Raw genomic sequence first — 19336 nt, 5'->3', positions numbered from 1 at the left:
GCTGGAGAAGTAACCATTGATTCTTTAAAGATTGGTGTGGGTAAGACTGGAGGTATGGGTAAAACCTTAGAGATATCAAGACGAGCAAAAGATTTGTAGTAAGGTTCAGATTCAAAGAATGTGACATCGGCGGACATAAGGTAGCGACCCAGATCAGGTGAATAGCATCGTATTCTTTTTGAACTCGAGAGTAACCAAGGAAGACACATTTGAGAAAACGAGGGGCTAATTTATCTTTTTCTGGGGCAAAGTTATGAACAAAACACGTGCTCCCAAAAACACGAGGTGGGATAGAGTAGAGATGTGACTGAGGAAATAGTATGGAATGAGGAATTTGATTCTGGATCAAAGATGATGGCATTCTGTTAATGAGATAAAAAGATGCGAGGACTGCATCGCCCCAAAAATGCAGCGAAACATGAGATTCAATGAGAAGAGTGTGAGCAGTTTTAATGAGATGCCTATTTTTTCTTTCTGCTATACTGTTTTGCTGAGAAGTGTATGGGCATGATTTCTGGTGAATGATTCCTTGATGAGTCAGGAACTCCTGAAACTGGGAGGATAAGTATTCTAAGGCATTATCACTATGAAAAGCACCAAGAGAAACACCAAATTGGTTTTGTATTTCAGCACAAAAACTTTTGAATATAGAAAATAACTCGGAACGATCTTTCATCAAGTAAACCGAAGTACATCTTGAGAAATCATCAATGAAAGTACCAAAGTAACGAAATCCTAAGGGTGAACTGACTCTACTAGGACCCAAATATCAGAATGAACTAATGAGAATAGACTCTGAACGGCTCTCAATACTACGTGAAAATATAGCACGGGTGTGTTTCCCAAGTTGACACGACTCACAATCTACAGCGGATAAACTAGACAAACTAGGCGCCATCTTTTGTAGCTTGGATAGACTTGGATATCCCAAACGTTTGTGAATAATGTCGGGAGGGTCTGTAATGGAGCATGCTGTGAAGGAATTTGAAGAGGTAAGATGTTAAAGGCCTTGTGATTCATGTCTTATGCCAATCGTCTGTCCCGTTTTGCGATCCTACATTAGAAAAGAATCATAAAAAAAAGTTATACTACAATGAAGGGCACGTGTCAAACGACTAACAGATGCAAGATTAAAAGGACAACCAGAGACATAAAGAACCGAGTCTAGAGTGACAGAAGATAGGGGTTTAGCTTGTCCAACTCCTTTTGGCTCTGTTCGGATTCCATTGGCTAAATAATAGCAGGAAGAGATTGTGAATAAACAATATCAGACAGAAGTGATTTGCCACCAAAAATACGATCAGAAGTATCTGAGTCCACAACCCCATGATCCAAAGGTAGGGGTTGTGCAGTTGAGGCTATTGGTAGAGATATATGCTTATTTGCTCGATACTGAAGATACTCATTATATTCCTTGTCAGATAAATACACCCATTGATTACATGTAAATTGATTACTTATGGTGTTAGACTGAGCAACATGAGCATTTTTAGTTGGTCGACTATGCAAAGAATAGCATATTCCAAGAGTATGTCCAAGCCTATAACAATAACTACACTTGTCGAGAATAACATACGCCACAAGTATGTCCAAGCCTTTTACAATAACTACACCTAGGACAAGATCTTCCAAATCGACCTTCCCCTTGTTGATTCTGCATAGACTGTGACGTTTAATTTTTTTATCTTCTCATTAAGGGCTCAGATTTAATCATAGGACTTGAACTTCCAATTTCAATATTTTTGGAGCCAAAAAATATCAAGCCCAAAAGATATCTTGGGAATTTGACTTGAATATCTTAAGAACCAGATCTGAATTTCTGAAAAAAATGCTCGAAAAAAAAATGATGTCGCTGAAACTAGGGTTTCGGCGGTCGGAATCTCAAAATAATTGTCGGAATCTGGAAAGGAGAAAGTGGTCGGAGTCAGAATAGACCGGCGACCCCAACAGAAAAAGAAACAACTCAAAAATCGATCGGAGATGGGCTCACGCACCGGCGTGTGACGTAGATCTCGTCGGAATTTCTGGATTCCGACTGGCACGTGGCAGCGCGTGAAGGGTAATTTTCCGGCGGTTTTCGTTGGGTTTTTTGTCGCCTGATCTTTTCGATCCTCTTGGTGGTGTTGTATTTTTCACACAACCCACAAAATAAAATTGATGCACGGTGACTGAGTTATCGTTTCTGATATTCCTCACCAAGCTCTGATACCATGTGAGAATATAAGAGTAAAATATTATTGAATTATTGTCTACATAATTACATTGACACTCTATTTATAGACATTACAATACAATCCTTTTCAAAGTAAGATTTGGTATACTATTCCTATTTTTACTCATATTCTAACAATGCCGGAATATGAGAAAAATTGCTGAAATCTGGTCGGAAGATCTGGACGACTCCAACAAACAAAGAAAAATTAAGAAACTTGATGGGAATCTCCTAGCGTGACATAAATCTCGCCGGAAAACAGACTGTCGCCGACGCGTGAGTGCGTGTGATGTGCTGTTTTTCGGTGGTTCTAGATGGGGGTCGCCTGATAATTTCGAGCCTCGGGGTAGTGTTGGTTTTTGCACAACACTCACAAATTTGAAGATGATACAATCAACAAGTTGGACAGTCGTCGGAATTGATGCACAAGACTAATTTTGAATGTTTCTCACCAATGCTCTGATACCATGTGATAAACAATGGAGAAAATATTCTTACTGAATGTGTATCTACATAATTATATTGAGACCCTATTTTATAGACACTATATTACAATCTTTTCCAAGTAGGATTTTGTGTACTATTCGTGTTCCTATTCATTCTAACAGTTCCTGTTCCTACTCATATTTTAACAGTTTCTTATCTATCCTCAAGGTAGAGGTTCCATAATCCAATCTAATTTTACACTTAATGCAATTAAAGATGCATTAGATTCAATGAATTTATCACGGATGAGCTTCTCGAAGCCAATGTGTCTTTTTAGGGTTTCCGAAGTCGGTTAAGCCTATTTCAATTATGATATACATTGTAGTTGGCCTAGATATTTATACTGCTTATCTAATCTGGGGTTATATTGTATTCAATGAATTGGTTATATATACATTGCATCTCTGTTCACACCTAATAATGTAAGATATTTGAAAAGCATTAAGTAATATAATAAAGTATACTACTATTAAAAACAACAGCTTAATCATTTTAGAGTCAATTATTGAACCAAAGGAGTCATGGGTTCATGTTACTTTAATTAAAGAAATTATGTCATTTAGATAAAATTTAAAAACCCAATAAAAGGCAAGAAATCAGCACAATGAAACCAATGCAAGAAGAGAAGAGCTCTTTTGATGCCCAACTTTTGATCTTTCTCTCTCTTTTTCTTCCTCTTGATGTTGTTACTTCTTGATATTCTTCTTAAAATATAGGCTCCAAAACTACCTCAATATTCATTGATATCTCTCTTTAATGATTTTGGAGATAAGGAAGCAAGAAATATATAAGTCCCATCAGCTGACATGATCATGTGAAAATGCCTTGGCATGATGACTTCTCGTGTAGCCATGTGAAAACTGGTGTTAGTACGTCAAATTTGGCCAACTTTCTATAATATTCGTGTGATCACTTGAGATTTGGTGTGACCACGTCGTCACATGAACTGAGTTGCATGGTCACCCCGTGATTTCCTCTACATTATCCGACTGCAGTAAACTGGCCAATAGGTTTTTGTATAAGAGTCCAAATAATGTAGTGTCTAAAGCGCTCGACTCCAGACTTCAAGGGCGAGAATTTCCTTCAAGTGGAACGACCAATTGATACATTTACAGTTATTGATCTGTGAAATTGGGTCTCAATATAGAATGCATTGGTCCTAACTCAAGTTCCTTCTTTTCTTGTTCTGCATTGTCAATTGTGGTGAATTCTTTGGTGTATTCTTCACGCAAAGACCTTATTTCACCTTCTACAAAAATAATGTAGTATACATAATAAAAGAAACGTTCTATATAAGTGATACCAATAGTTTTTTTGAGACAAGGGTAACTTTATATTCACAAAAGTTCATCATCCAAGAGATGATGAATTGGAAGCAGAACATCCCATTGTGTGATGGGCACACTCCCATAAGGGTGATTAGATTTCAAGTTTCCTATGAAATCAACTAACTCTACCACCTTCCCCACCAAATCTTGTTTACACAAAAAAACAGAAGACTAATGCAATTCATTTTAATTCTCTGAAAATTAATCTTCTGTCCTTCAAAGCACCTAGCCTTCCTTTCCTTCCATATGGACCACCAGAGACATGCTGGGATGAGCTCCACCATCCTTCATTCTTGCCTCTGCTCCCAACTCCTGGCCGGCTGTTCAGGAGCTCCAAAGTAGTCTTTGACATGACACAGCTAACCCCCAGAATGCACAGAAACATATTCCACAAACTTACAGCTATGTGGCAGTGGATAAGTAGATGGTTGTCTACCTCAGCTTCCTTTTCTCGCATGAAGCACCTTGAACAAATTTGCATGCCTCTTTTCTGTAGAGCCACATGGGTGAGACATGCCTTCCTGATCAGTAGCCAAACAAAACATGAGGATTTCAGTGGACATTATACCTTCCAAGTCAGTTTCCAAGGTCACCTCTCAGTCAGTGATACATTATAGTTCATCTTCTAGTAGCATGACTTCACTGTGTAGATTCCTTTATGTGTATTTTCGATATTAGCTTATCAGCCCTTAGAGACATACCTGGCAAATCATTAAGAACCTCCAATAACTAGGCAACTTACTCAATTTCCCAATCATTCAATGCTCTTCTAAACAATAGATTACAATCCTGCTGACTCCATACTTGTGGCCACAGTGGCATTGTTCTGCAGACTCAGAGTATATAGATGAGGGAATGAGTTTCTCAAATTAAACTACCTTCCCCTATCGATATTTCATTCCAGAAACTATCTCCCCCTGTAAGTGATACCAATAGTTGGTATTGCGTTTCAGTCATGCTAGTGTGTGCACTTTAGGTCTCATGTGTTCTAGGAGTTTTTTTGCCCTCTATGAAATTATATGCCAATAGAAAATAGAGAGAACTTCTAGTTCTAATATTAATATTATTGTTATTATTATGAAATCAAAATGAGAAGAGAAGAGAATTTAGAATTATTAGCTAGGTTATTCCCTCAAGTTGCTGGGATTAAGCAGTTGTTAGAGAGAATGTAAATGAGGAAAGAAACTACTCTCTGTCGCATTTTGTATCCTTTTTAGCTAGTCCCAGGAAAGGATAGCACATTTTTATATTTAGTAATAGTTTAACTTTAATATACCTATTTTATCCTTAATGAAAGAATTCATAGCCACACAAACATCTATGGAGAATTTTAGACCACAAGTTTCAAAAGTCTTTCTTTCTAAACTCCATGCCAAGTCAAACTAACTCATATAAATTAAGACGGAACGGGTAATAAGAATACTACACAATCTCCCAGTTGCCTAATTTTAGAGATTTGGGGATATTCCTATATCTACACTATCTAATTATACCATATTAACACTTCCCTTCAAGCTGGAGTGTATACGTCATATGCTCCTAGCTTGCGATGAATATAGTCAATTTTGGGTCCTCAAAGTGATTTTACGAAAGTATCTGCCAATTGATCTTCCGAGTCAACAGAACTCGTGGCAATATATCCAAACTCAATATTCTCTAGAATGAAGTGGCAATTTATCTCGATGTGCTTCGTTCTTTCATTAAGCATGGCATTAGAAATGATATGTTGTGCAGCTTGGTTATAACAAATCAATTTCATCATTTCAACTCCTCCCATCTTCAATTATTTTGAAAAGTTGTCTCAACCATACAAGCTTACATGTAGCCAATGCCATAGCTCAAATACTCCACCTCTGAGCTTGATCTAGCCATGACATCTAGATATTTTACTTTTCCAGGATATTAGATTGTATTTAATTAGAACATAATAACTTGAAGTGGACCGCCTATCAGAAGGAGATCTGGTCCAATCTGCATTAGAATACCCAACAATGTGACTGTGTCTCTTGTCTTTATACAATAACCCTTGTCCTGGAGAGCGTTTGATATATCAAAGAATCCAAATTGCATTACAGTGACTAGCACAAGGTCATTACAGAAACTGACTAACTACACTAACAACAAATGGGTTGTCTAGTCGTGTGATCCTAAGGTAGTTGATTTTGGCAACAAGTCTCCCTTATTAGCTTGGATCTTTTAGAGGCTCCCACTGTCCTGGAATAAACTTAGTAGTTTGTTGTGGAGTCTTTGAAGACCATTACAATAAGAAATTAATTATATTATTAGTAACTTTATTTATTATTCTAGAATATGATTTATGTTAGCTATCGTTATTAGTCTAAAGTAGGGTTTTATATTTCCTACTTTCACAAGGATTAGACTTTCTAGAATGAGGTTAGAATAGGGTTTTATGTTTTCTACTTTCATAAGGATTAGACTTTCTAGAACAGGTTTTGTATGTTTCCTACTTTCATAAGTATTAAATATTAAATATTGCTGTAATATGACTATTTAAAGGGCTTTTTGGAGAATAAATCAGTAAGTCATAGTTTAACAAAAAAAGAGATCGGAGCTCTCATTTCAGTTTCCCTTTAACAAGCTGAATTTATATATCGCTCTGTGACTCGATCCTTCTCTAAAGGTCCTAACAATGTGGTATCAGAGGCTAACATAATGGGGGATAAAAACATTTTCGAATTTAAAAAAGAACGTCTGATTGCCGAAACCCTAAATGGTCTCTAAAATTGCAAAAATGGAACAACGCTTCCTCGAAAGAACTATCCATGTCATCCAAAGACAACTGTCTAGCTTGGGAATTGGTTCCACAAAATCAGCAAACCACGTAGCTGAGTAGAGTAGCGCCCCGATGACTGGCAGATCACTCCTGATGCTAAAGGAAATACACTACCTATTCAACTAGCCAATTAGAATCGTCCAACAAGTGGTAATTTCCTTTCGATAGTACCAAAGTATGCAAAGATGGATTTTATTACAATTAGCTGCACCAATGATCCATTAATTCGGGCATATTGTTGTGAACAACTTTTTGAAAATCAACATACAACGAAAGTGAAAAAGGTTGGAGTGGTTTTAGGTTCAATGTTGGGAGAAACACAATTCTGGTATTATTAGCTTAAACGAGCAAAGGACCCAATGAGTTGGGAAGAATTTCAGAAACATTGTTTCCAGCGATTTTGACCTCCTGAAACTAGCAACACGGCAGGCAGATTAGTCACGCTTTGGGAAACTGGTACAGTTGAAATCTTTCAACGTTAGTTTCAAGCAAAGTTGGCTAGGGTTGGAGTTGGATGATTTAGGAAGTTTGGATGACCCGCCCTGAAATTTGAGCTTGAGGTCAAGCTCTTTCAACGTGAGAGGAGTAATCTTGTGGATGCATGGAAAACCATTAAAAAAAGAAATTAATTATATTATTAGTAACTTTATTTATTATTCTAGAATAGGATTTATGTTAGCTATCGTTATTAGTCTAGAATAGGGTTTATGTTTCCTACCTTCACAAGGATTAGCTTTCTAGAATAGCATTTTATGTTTTCCACTTACATAAGGATCAAATTTGTATAATAGACTTATATGCTTCCTACTTTTCTAAGCATTAGACTATTGCTGTAATATGACTCTAATTTAAAGGGGTTTTTGGAGAATAAATCAATAAGTCATAGTTTAACAAAAAACAAGAGATTGGTGTTCTTTTTCCTTTGAACTCTAAGGTTTCAGCCTCCTTTTAACGAGCTGAAGTTATATATTGCCCTGTGACTCGATCCTTCTCTAAAGATCCTAACATAGTTAGATCCATAGAAGTGTCCACATGTTTGCAATACTAACGTCTTCCAAAATTTCTTGACGTATTTCCTTTGTGTGTAATAGCAATAAAATTGCCACACTATGCCACTTCAATGCCTAGAAAGTACTTCAGCTTGCCGAAATCATTATTCAGAAAATGACTTGAAAGATGTTGTTTGTGTTGAGAAATATCATTATGATCATCACCTATGATAAAAATACATCAATGTAAACAATTAAAAAGATACGTTTGCCCCAACGATGAATGCCATTAAAATATGGTGTAATCAGCTTCTGTCGGGATTATTCCAAACGGTTAGACAACAATCTTAAAAAGAATAAACCATGCTCTAGGAGACTGCTTGAGAGCATAAAAGGATCGGTGAAGTCTACCTACTACTACAAACTCTCCAAGGAAACAAACCCAGGTGGTTGCTCCATAAAAACTTCTTCAACCGGTTCTTCATTAAGGAATGCTCTTTTACTATCCAGTTGGGTAAATGGGCCAATGATTCATTGCTACAATAGAGATAAGAGGACGAATCGAAACCATCTTGGCAGCTAAGTGTATCCCTTAGTACCTAGTCTAACTTTTAAACGATCAATAGCGCTATCTTAACCTACCTTAAAAGTGAATATCTAATGACAACCAATAGTGGTTTGTCTTCGGGTAAAGAAACAAGCTCTCAAGTACTATTATCATGCAAAACAATCATTTCCTCAATCATAGCCTGATGCCACCCTGGATGAACTAGTGTTTCTACTACAGTCTTAGGAACTTTGACAGTGGATAAGCTTGTAGCGACAACATGATATTAAGGTGATAAACAATGAAATTTTAAATGAAAAAGGGCCTAAATTGCCCCTCACCTATTGAAAATGGTACAAAAATGCCTTCCATCCACCCATTAGCTCTATAATACCCTTCATATCCACCTTTGGGCTCCAAAATGCCCTTTATTTAACGATTCCAAAATTACAATTAAAAAAAAGATTCATTAATGATATGATACCCTCCCATTGGTCCCCACTAATTTAATTAAATTAATTAAAATAACCTACCTAAAAACTCAAACCCCCAATTATATGACCCAAACGGTCGATGAACCTAATATACCCTAACCGAGTCCATCGACTCAAACAAGATAACTTTTCAACGAACCAAGATTTAGGAATAAAAAGCAATTCAAACAAGTTTAAATCCTGAGTATTTGCATCTAAATGTAAACATTCAAACAACCATTACATAGTATTTTCAGTTTCCTTTTATTTTGCCATTTCCCTTAAACGTCAAATTCCTTTGTTGACTCTTTGTGTGGAACTTTTACCATATGTAAATCAAAGAAACACTTCCTTATCAAAATCATTTCTTATATTTTTACATTTCTTATATTTTTACATAGTAGTGAGACTTGCACATGTAAATTTTACTTTTAAAAGATTATGAAATTCATGTCCCAATCAACACTGAAAATCAATCGTGTTCAGTCGATTGACTCTGTAATCGACTAATCATAACCTTTTCCATCATACTACATTAGTTCTTCCAACAACAATCTGAAGAAATTTGTAAAAGATGACGAGTGAAACTGAGTCGAGTACAAATTATGTGAGATACTTCTAGTTGATGGCTCTGAAGGGGTTAGGTATATTGGGTTAAGTGTAACCAGTTTTGGTCTTATAATTGGGGTTTCAGTTTTTAGGTAGGTTATTTAAATTAATTTAATGGGGACCAATGGGAGAGTGCTATGTCATTAAATGAAATTGTTTTTTAAAATTTAATTTGGGGATGGAAATAAAAGGCACTTTGGAGCCCAAAGGTAGATGTGAAGGGTATTATAGAGCTAAAAGGCGGATGAATGACATTTTTGTACCATTTACAATAGGTGAGGGGCAATTTAGGCCCTTTTCCGTATTTTAAATAAGTAGAAGTGGGAGTTTGACTGGCAATAGCTCTAGTACCTTTGGAAGAAAAATCATCTGATTAGTACTTGACCGAAGCAGGAGACATTGTTGGAGCAGGTAATGGGTCATCAAGAGTGCTTTGTGTACTATCAAAGTTAGAAATACTAGTTGGATTAACAGGTTTAGAAGAAGGCTGAGGTCATTGGGACTAGACTTAAGATGGTGGTGGAGCTGGGGTGGAACAGTTGTAATTGGAAGGGTTGTTGATATGGACTTTTGATTTTCCGTATTAGGAGAAAAATACTTCCAATTGGAAGGGTTGTTGATATGGACTTTTGATTTTCCATATTCGGAGAAAAATATGGAGAAGTATCGATAAAGGTAACATCTATAGAGATCAAGTACTTATGGTAACTGGGGTCAAAGCATTTGTAGCTTTTTGTAGACGAGAATACTCGAGAAAGACACATTCAAAAGACTTGTGCTGAAGTTTGTCTTTTCCAAGGGTAAGGTTATGAAAAAAACAGGTGCTACCAAACATATATGGAGGAAGCGGAAACAAATTCTGGTCTAGCCAGAGGAATGAGTGTGGACTCTTGTCCTACAAAACAGATGAAGGCATACAATTGATCAAATTATAGCCAATAACATTAACATCACTTCAAAAACATAAAGGGACATGATTATGAATGAGCAATGTGAATATGCCCTAGGATGACATAAAAGAAGAGAGAAGCAGTGAAATATTTTTGGGCATTATCACTGATTAACTTTTTAATGGTAATACCAAATTGATTGCAAATGTCAGCACAAACTTTTTAAAAGACAGAGAATAACTCAGATCTATTTCTTACTAAAATTAACCAGGTGTATGAAGAATAGTCATCAATATAAGTCACAAAATAATGAAAGTCTAAGGAAGAACTTGCAGGACTTGGACCCCATATATCTGAATGACTAATTTAAGGTGGCCCTAGTATGTAGATTAACAATATCTGATACAACTTTGTAAATGTATGTAATTTGTGTACCGAGTGTTGGCTTTGTTCCACACTTCACTGCAACTCTTACAAGACTGAAACAAATATAACAACTTAGGATCAAGTGAATTCCATAGAAGACTACACAATTGTGCCTCTAGTTTAACCCAAGTTGGTCTTTCTGTTGATGCAATGTCACTATAATTTTGATCAGGTGATCATCATATCCTATGCCGATAAACCATAATTCTACATAAACAGCCACGAAGTATAATTGCCAATAACATCTAGTTTTGCTATAGTAATTGTAGGCGTTAGCGGGGGAGAGAAAGTTGAGTTTCCAATATTCTAACTTTCATTGTTTTCAGACATTACAACTACTACTTTTAATCTTTCACCAAAAAGATATAGAAACAAACCATAACAGAATAGAAAAAATTTGGCAAAAACCTTTATTTATTTTTATTTCTTTGATTCTGCTTTTATTTCTTTGATTCTGCTTTACAAAATCTATTTTGGATAAAAAAACAGAATAGGGTGTGTTTGGTAATGACGGAAAACACTTTTCGAAAAGTGTTTTCTAATTTTCTTAGATTTGGCCATTTTAAATGTTTTAGAATGTTTTCTAAGTAGACTTAAATTCCTCAAATTTATAGACAATGAATTTCCTACAAAAAGTAAGAAAAACATTTTTGAAAATTCTTTTAACCTCACTACTTGAGACCTAGGATCTGACCTCGACCTAGGACACACCTCATGATCCCGACTCAAGATCGGACCTTGACTTGGGCCCGGCTCGGTGTCAAGAGTTGAGAGTCGGATAGAATCCTGGGTCGGGGTTGAGAGTCAAGACCCTTATGGGGTCATGAGTTGGGTCTCAGGAAGGGTCGTTAGTCGGGTCCTAGGTCGGAGTTGAGATCGAGAGTCTAATCTTGAGTCTTGGGACAGGGTAGGGAGTCAGTTCTCAAGTCAGGGTTGGGTGGGGTCTCGAGTAGTGAGTTAAGTCTCCAGTACGGTCAGGGTTAGGAGTCGATCTAGGATTGGGAGTTATGTCCGAGGTCTCGAGTCGAGATCGTGAGTCAAAGCCCGATCGAGGTTGGGAGTCATGTCCTTGATCAAGGCCAGGAGTCAAGTCTCAAGCCGGGAGTAAAGTCCCAGAGTCGTAGTTGGTCCTCAATCACAGTCAGGTCTCGGGTCATGAGTTGGGTCTCAAGTTGAGGTCGGGAGTCGGGTCCCAAGTTGGGGGTCGAGGTTGAAAGTCGGGCACCGAATTAGGTCGGGTCCTAAATCTTGATTCGAAGTTAGGAGTTGGGTCTCAGGTTGTGGTTAGGTCTTGGGTTTCAGATTGGGGTTGGGTAGTGTAAGTTGAGGTCGAAAATGGACTCTCGATTCAGGGTCAGGTTTCGAAGCCCAAGTTGGTCTCAAGATTCAACTTCCGAGTTAGGAGTTGGTTCCAAGGTCGATTCCTAGGGTTAGAGTCAGCGTCAGGAGTCAGGTCTCGAGTTGGTTAGGTCCCAAGTCATGAATTGGGTCTTGAGTTGAGGTGTGTAGTCGAGTCCTGAGTTGGGGTTAGGTCCCAAGTCATGAGTCAGGTCTCGGGTTGAAGTGTGGAGTCGAGTCCCGAGTTAGGATCGAATGTCAGGTCTTATGTGGGGGTCGGGTCCTAGGTCCTGAATTAGGACTTGATTTGGGGTCTGGAATTAGGCCTCCCATCGAGTTCTCGGGTCAGCATCCTCCTCCTATTATGACCTGACACCGGACTTCAAATCACGATTAGGGAGTTGACTATTATCCAAACTTGGGACCTAAGACCCGAGACTCATCCTCGGCTTGGAACCTGACTTTTGATCTTGACCCTAACCCTGACTAGGGACTGACTTCTAGCCCCGACCTAGACTTCACTCTCAACCCCGAACCAAGACCCGGATCTTGATCTCAACCTTGAGCCGAGACCCGACTCCCAACCCTAGTTGCATCCTTGGACTTGACTCTTGATCTTGATCTGAACCCAAGACCTGACTCTCGACTCTCGAACCCGACCTCGACTCAGGATGCAACTACCTAACTTCTACCTTGATCCAGGATCTGAACCCCAACCTTGACTCGTAGCTTGACTTGACCCCGGATCCTGCTCATACCAAACATAGCCTTAGAGAAAATAGGGCTCTGATACTATTAGAAATTAGATAGAGAAGAAAATTTTCAGAATTAATGTTTTGATTATTCCCACAAGCTAATGGGATTAAATAGTTCTTAGAAAGAAAGTAGATAAGAAACTATTAAAAATAGACGAAATGGTCTAGTGGACCCTTGTACTTATCTGAGTTTGTAAAGTGAACACCTTTACTTAGATTTTTGTCATCTGAACCCCTCAATTCAATAAAACTCAAGATTTTACTTCCTATTTCGGTGTGTGTAATACAACCCCCTCCACGTCAGTTTTTACGTCATTTTTAAATGTTGTATTAAATTCCACGTCATTTTAAATGCCACATAAGAAATTAAATATTAAAATAAATTTAATTAAATAAATAACTTTTACAAATTGTAGAATAAATTTAATCATGTTCTTGATGTTTGCTCACAAATTGAGCATCAAATTCATTCCAAATAGTTGAAATTTCTCTCCAATTAATTTAAATTTTCAACTATAAATTCAGATACACAAACACAATAAATTTTCAATTTTCAATTTTAAATATCTTTGACAAATTCGCAAAAGTCAATTTATTGCTCTTCAAACTTGAACTTCAAGCTTGTCCAAGTTTATCGATGGAGTTCATTAATTTTTCAATATCCACTGTCACTCATGAAGGGGAGCCTTGGAGTAAGTGGTAAAGTTGTTGCCATATGACCAGGAGGTCACGGGTTCAAGCCTTGGAAACAGCCTCTGGCAGAAATGCAAGGTAAGGCTGCGTATGATACACCCTTGTGGTGGGGCCCTTCCCCGGACACCGCGCATAGCGGTAGCTTTAGTGCACCGGGCTGCCCTTTTTTTATCCACTGTCACTCACTTTCGATTTAAATTCAAATTTTAGTCCCCAAAAAACATGAAAAGTTTGAATTGAGAAAGTGATTTGCAAAAAGAAAATAAAAACGTGAATCTCGAATGAAGAGTAAGGGAATTTCGAAGAAGGAAAATAGATTTTTTTTTTCTTTTGGGTGCGGCAGGAGTGGAGGCTGAAGAAAAAGAATAGTGGGGCGGGGTGGGGTGGTGCAAACGGAGTGGGGGAGACGGGTGGGGGCTGACAAAGAAGAAGAAAGAAAAAAAATAGAGGGAGGGGGCGGTGGAGGGGGGGGGGGAGGCTGACAAAGAAGAAAGAAAAAAAAATTAGAGGGTGGGTGGGTTTGGGGTGGAGGGTAGGGGATGGGGGAGGGGAATGGTTGCTGGATATGGAGGTGTTGGGTGGGGGCAGGACGGGGAGGGGTCAGCGAAGAAGAAAGTGGGATTTTGGGATTTTTTCTTTTTTAAAATAATTTACTATTTTTCATTTTTCATTTTTTTTTTTGTTTCACTTGCCCAAAAATGCGTGCTAGCGCGCGTTTTTCCACCTCAATAATTTAATGCTACATATGCATCAAAAGGGTTTAGAATATTATGTTTTAATAGGTTAAAGGGTTCAAATGACGAAAAGATAAGTAGAAGTGTCTACATTACAAACTCGGATAAGTACAGTGGTCCATCTGATCATTTCACCATTAAGAATATTACATAATCTCTCAATTGCCTAATTACAGGAATCTGGGGATATTCCATATTTACACTATCTAATTGTACCATATTTAACAATTATCATTCTTATAATTATTATTATTATTATTGTTGTTCTTGTTGTTGTTATGATAATGATAATGATAATGATAATTATAATGATAATGATGATAATAATAATAACAACAACAACAACAATAATAATAATAGTAATAATATTAACAACAACAATAATAATAATAATTGTGAGATTGAACTTAACTGGAGTAATAATAATATCATTATTATTGTACAGGCCTAAGATGAACTTAACTGGAGTAATATGATCCATGCATGGAGTCTAGATTCATTTGGCAACCTCAACTAGCTCAGGATTGAGGCATAGTCACTGTTGTCCATAATAAGACCAACAAAATGCATAAAAAATTGCAAATCTTAAGTTTTGAGTGTTATGATACCAGAAGAGACTTTTGGGTCAAATTTCGCTTGTTATGCTCATTAAACTTGACAAATCTAGCAATACTATCAACTTATCATTGTGCTGCAGCGTTAGGGAAAAGCAGTACTGCTTTTTGACTGAGGAATGCGTTAATTCATCTTCCTTAGCTCAATGGTAAAGGAAATATTGCTTGCAGGTTTTAGGATGGTCAATGTGGTTTGCTGGTTATATCAGTCTTGAGAGAAGCTGGGCCAAGGATGAACACACCTTGAAGGTACCATTCTCTACCTTTGTCTGTTTGGCCTGTGATCTTTTACTTATGTTTGTTGCATTTATTCCTTCTTTTGGTCTTTACTGCAGTCAGGATTCCGAGAGCTAAATGATTTCCATCAACCTTTTTGGTTGGCTGTTTTTGTAGAAGGAACTCGTTTTACGCACGCTAAGCTTTTATTAGCTCAAGAATATGCTGTTTCTGCAGGAATACCTATCCCAAGGAATGTTTTGATTCCTCGAACCAAGGTGACGTAGTCTTTCTAACTTATGTAATTTGAATGTGGTGACTATAACAGTTTCCCATCCTAGATTCAACACTCAGAGGAGATTCTTAACATTGACAACATTACTTACATGTAGCCAACGTTTATCTGATAGTATTCTCTTCTTCTCAGGGTTTTGTTGCATCATTAAACCATTTGCGTTCCTTTGTTCCAGCAATTTATAATGTAACATTTGCAATTCCTAAAGATAAGCCTTGACCGACATTGCTATGAATGCTTAGAGGATGTTCTTCAGTGGTAAGCTTATACCTACATAGAAGTTCACCTTCCAAAACTGATATTGTTAGTTTATACACCAGTCTACACAACTCTAAAAAAATGGGTTTCTACACTTATGCTTGAGACAGTAAAGATGCACCATGCCAGTGCATTGATCTGAGAATTTGCAGCAGTTCTCTCTCAGTAGGGTATCAGAATGCTATGATCTATATTGTCCACAAAACTCGTAGCCGTGGAATTATTCGCTGCTTAAGATCTGGATAATGTTACTGTTGAAAGGCATAATTAAATAAATAAAAATGTGCTCCCTCTAAGAGTTTAAGCTTTTAGATAAGATGATTACATACCTCAATATGGTATTAGAGCAGACAGAGGTCTTGTGTTCGAGTTTCATTGCCACCTATTATAAAAAGAATTTCCACGTGCTTGGTCAGTGAAAAATAACCAGGCCACACATGAGGGGCGTGTTGGAAGTCATAAAACAGAAGTGTCTCCTCTCTAACAGCTTAAGCTTTTACATGAGATGCTCACACACTTCAAAAATTACATTCATTTTTTTCAATGTCCCTTGTTTCCACTTGAATCAGCTGGTGCTTGCATAAAACCGAGCTTCAGTTATGCTGTTGTTTCTGACAAATAAATAAGCTTTCTATACTTGTTTGTTTAGAACTAGGAATTCAGTTGAATAGATACAAGAAACTGTTCATCTATTCTAGAGCTCCACCAACAAACCTCTACCTCACAAGCAAATGAAACTGATAAAACTGTACTTTCAGCTGGAAAAAATTCAAAATTATGCAGTCCCCTATAAAGGAAGTTTAGTTTTCTGTTTTAATTATATACTGGATTGAGCAGTTCTTGATTTATGAAGAATCTGCCTTAAGGATTATTGGTTCTTAGTATAGAACAGGAACCAGATGAATTCTGGCACTAGTGTTCAAAGAATGGGCTAAAGTTGTTGAAAGGCTTCCTCTCTCCCATCTCCTTAATTGTTCTTTATATAGAAGGACAAGAACCGAAAATGTGGCACTCAATTGTTGAAGCAAAGGCTTTCCTCTCTTCCATCTCCTTTATTCTCTTTACATTCTCCATTCTATCCTCTCTCCCCATCTATTTTTGTTTCTCTTTTATAAAATAATTCAGTTAAATGTATGATTTGAGAAAGAAGAAAGATGTCTTTATATTTCAGTATGTTTTTCCTAGTGAATTCCTAACTGATGAAGGAAAGACACTCAATTATAATAAAAGGAAATATTATATTCCTATAAACACAAGGAAAAGGAAAAATGAAGTCTCCTAATATCATGCTACTTGATTAACACATTCAACATAATGTTATCAAGTTTCTTTAGTTCTGTTCTTTAGAAATATCTATTTTCTGAATTCAGATTTCTGGCTTGAGTGGCAGATGAATGATCATTTCCTTGTTTCATTTTGATTTGTTGCAGTGTTCACATATAATTACAGCTTTAGATAGATTCTTACAAGAAGTGTTGAATGTCTTCTATGTTATGCATGGTGTCAAGTATTAGGGATGACTCCATATATTGCAGTTTGTGGGCATATGACTGGTTCCTGCTCATATTGATTTGACATTTTATCTTGTCTCTCTGTAGGTCCATGTGCGTATTGAACGCCGTTTGATGAAGGAATTACCAGAAGATGAGAGTGGTATTGCGCAATAGTGCAGAGATGTTTTTGTTGTAAAGGAAGAATTCGATACACTTAAAGCATAGTTTATCATAGAATTTGAAACTGTCAAGAATAAAATGCCTCAATCATTTATCTCTCTAAGAAGATTTTGGGACAGGTGGGGGCTAGGTACTCCATTTTGGAAATGATGAAAGTAGGGAGTGTGTGAATACTCGTGAAGTGGGAAGAACAAGACGTTGGGGCCCTAACAATCTTTTAAGTTGACTCCTGATGTGAGGGTTGGCTCCTGATGTGAGGATTACTCAATACCATATAAGGAGACAATAACCCGTACGCTTAACTAATGTGGGACATCTAACACATACTACCCGACCAAATACTATGCATATGGTGCGTGGACAATACAAGATGGACCCAGCACTAGTAAATGGAGATAGGGATGGGTTTGACCTGGTACCATGTGAAGAAACTGAATCTCTAACCCTACTAAACCTAAAAAACTTAGCTCTTAAGGTAAGGATTGTTGAAGACCATATAAGGAGATAATAATACATACTCTGGTCCAATGTGGGACATCCAACAAAGCTCACTTTGTAATATTGTAACTTGACTCGTTGATTAGTCACAAAGCACTAACTGTCACATTCTGGTTAATTGTTATTATATCTCTTGATGGTTCTATCCTTCTTTCTCTGGTGTTAGGATGCTTTATTGGACCGGCATCTTGCTACGGGTACATTTGGTGACCAAGAATGCCAAGATATTGGAAGACCAAAAAAATCCTTAATGGTGAGGAGGGAGCAAATTCATAAAATAGCCAGTTCCACACTTGTTGTCACTTCCATTTGTTCTCCTGTTTGACAACTAGATTATTTGTTTATATGCAGGTTGTTATCTGTTGGTCATTTTTTCCTTCAGTGCTATAAAATTTTTCGAGTGTTGTCCATTCTCTTAGGGAGGAGTTGTATTTTGTGCAGTTTTCTTGGTTTTGGTCCTAGTGTTGATGCAGATTCTCATTGTCTTCTCCAAGTCAGAAAAACCTTCCACTCATATAGTACCTCCTCCAAATACATTGGGGGAAAACCTACTTCCTGCATGATGATATGATGTAAATTAAGTTCAACTGGTTTATATATAGGGGTAATTTGAGTATCCAAATTAGAGGAGAAAACTAAGAAGGGCTGGTTTTACAAGAGATTTTTGAAGATCAAGATCCATTGATACTTGGGTGGCTCAAACTTTCTCATTTGTTTTCCTTTTGATTCGATTTGTTATTCATGGTTTGCCTTTTATGAAACTATCAGCAATATGTTTAGGTTAATCTGTAGCAGTTTACAAATTATCCAAATGTATCTTAAGAGTTTGTTCCATTGTATGTGAAAAGTTGCTACAATTGTTGTATCATTTGTTTGACACAAAAAATATTAGCTGGAGCGGGAATACTATTTTTAATATTATAAAGTTTTACATATTTTCGTTAACCAGTGGTTAATGATTGTTGTTTTAGTAATTATACATGCATAGCTAAAACTATATAATTCTCGTGTATTGTAACTCGTAGAAGACTCTAACTTCAAGGTAGGGGGTAAGGTTTGCGTACACTACTCTTTCTAGACTCTACTTATGTAGAATTGCACCGGATATATTGTTGTTATTGTTGTTTATAACTCATACAAGAAACCACGTTGATACTCCTTTTGAAGGAACACCAAAGAGAAGATCTTATAACTTGATGAAAATAAAATAAAATAGCGTACTACTCAAATTCATCAGATATATCAATTACCACTCGAAAAGAAACAACTTTACCATTAAGTATTGTAACAAGGAAATTTCCAAATCATATGAAGATACTTGTTGCAAGAGATGTGTGGAAGGTAGTTGAATCAATTGTGAAAATTCGAGCACGTATGAAGGTTGTTGTCACGAGGAGGATAATAGTGGTATTTGAGGCAGTAACTTATGAACACCAGGTCGTTGTATAGGGTAAAATAGTGTCATCAGCTATGGGCCGGTTCGGATCTGGGAACCAGCGCGCAGTGGT

General features: G+C 37.1%; 1 protein-coding gene across 1 annotated transcript in view; it reads left to right on the top strand.

Annotated features, from left to right (window-relative positions):
• The window catches only part of LOC107847786 (1-acyl-sn-glycerol-3-phosphate acyltransferase PLS1), a 30598-nt gene extending 11825 nt beyond the window's left edge, over positions 1-18773 (top strand). The window contains 7 exon segments of the mRNA XM_047399178.1: positions 15060-15137; positions 15224-15382; positions 15532-15657; positions 17256-17346; positions 17993-18081; positions 18180-18201; positions 18204-18773. Coding sequence (XP_047255134.1) covers positions 15060-15137; positions 15224-15382; positions 15532-15657; positions 17256-17346; positions 17993-18081; positions 18180-18201; positions 18204-18391 — 753 coding nt within the window. The 3' untranslated portion in view covers positions 18392-18773.
• The last annotated feature ends 563 nt before the right edge of the window (positions 18774-19336 follow it).

This window comes from Capsicum annuum, chromosome 11 (genome assembly GCF_002878395.1).
Source record: "Capsicum annuum cultivar UCD-10X-F1 chromosome 11, UCD10Xv1.1, whole genome shotgun sequence".
NCBI classification, from domain to species: domain Eukaryota; kingdom Viridiplantae; phylum Streptophyta; class Magnoliopsida; order Solanales; family Solanaceae; genus Capsicum; species Capsicum annuum.
Note: the sequence above shows the minus strand (reverse complement) of the source record. Positions and strands in the feature narration are given on the sequence as shown.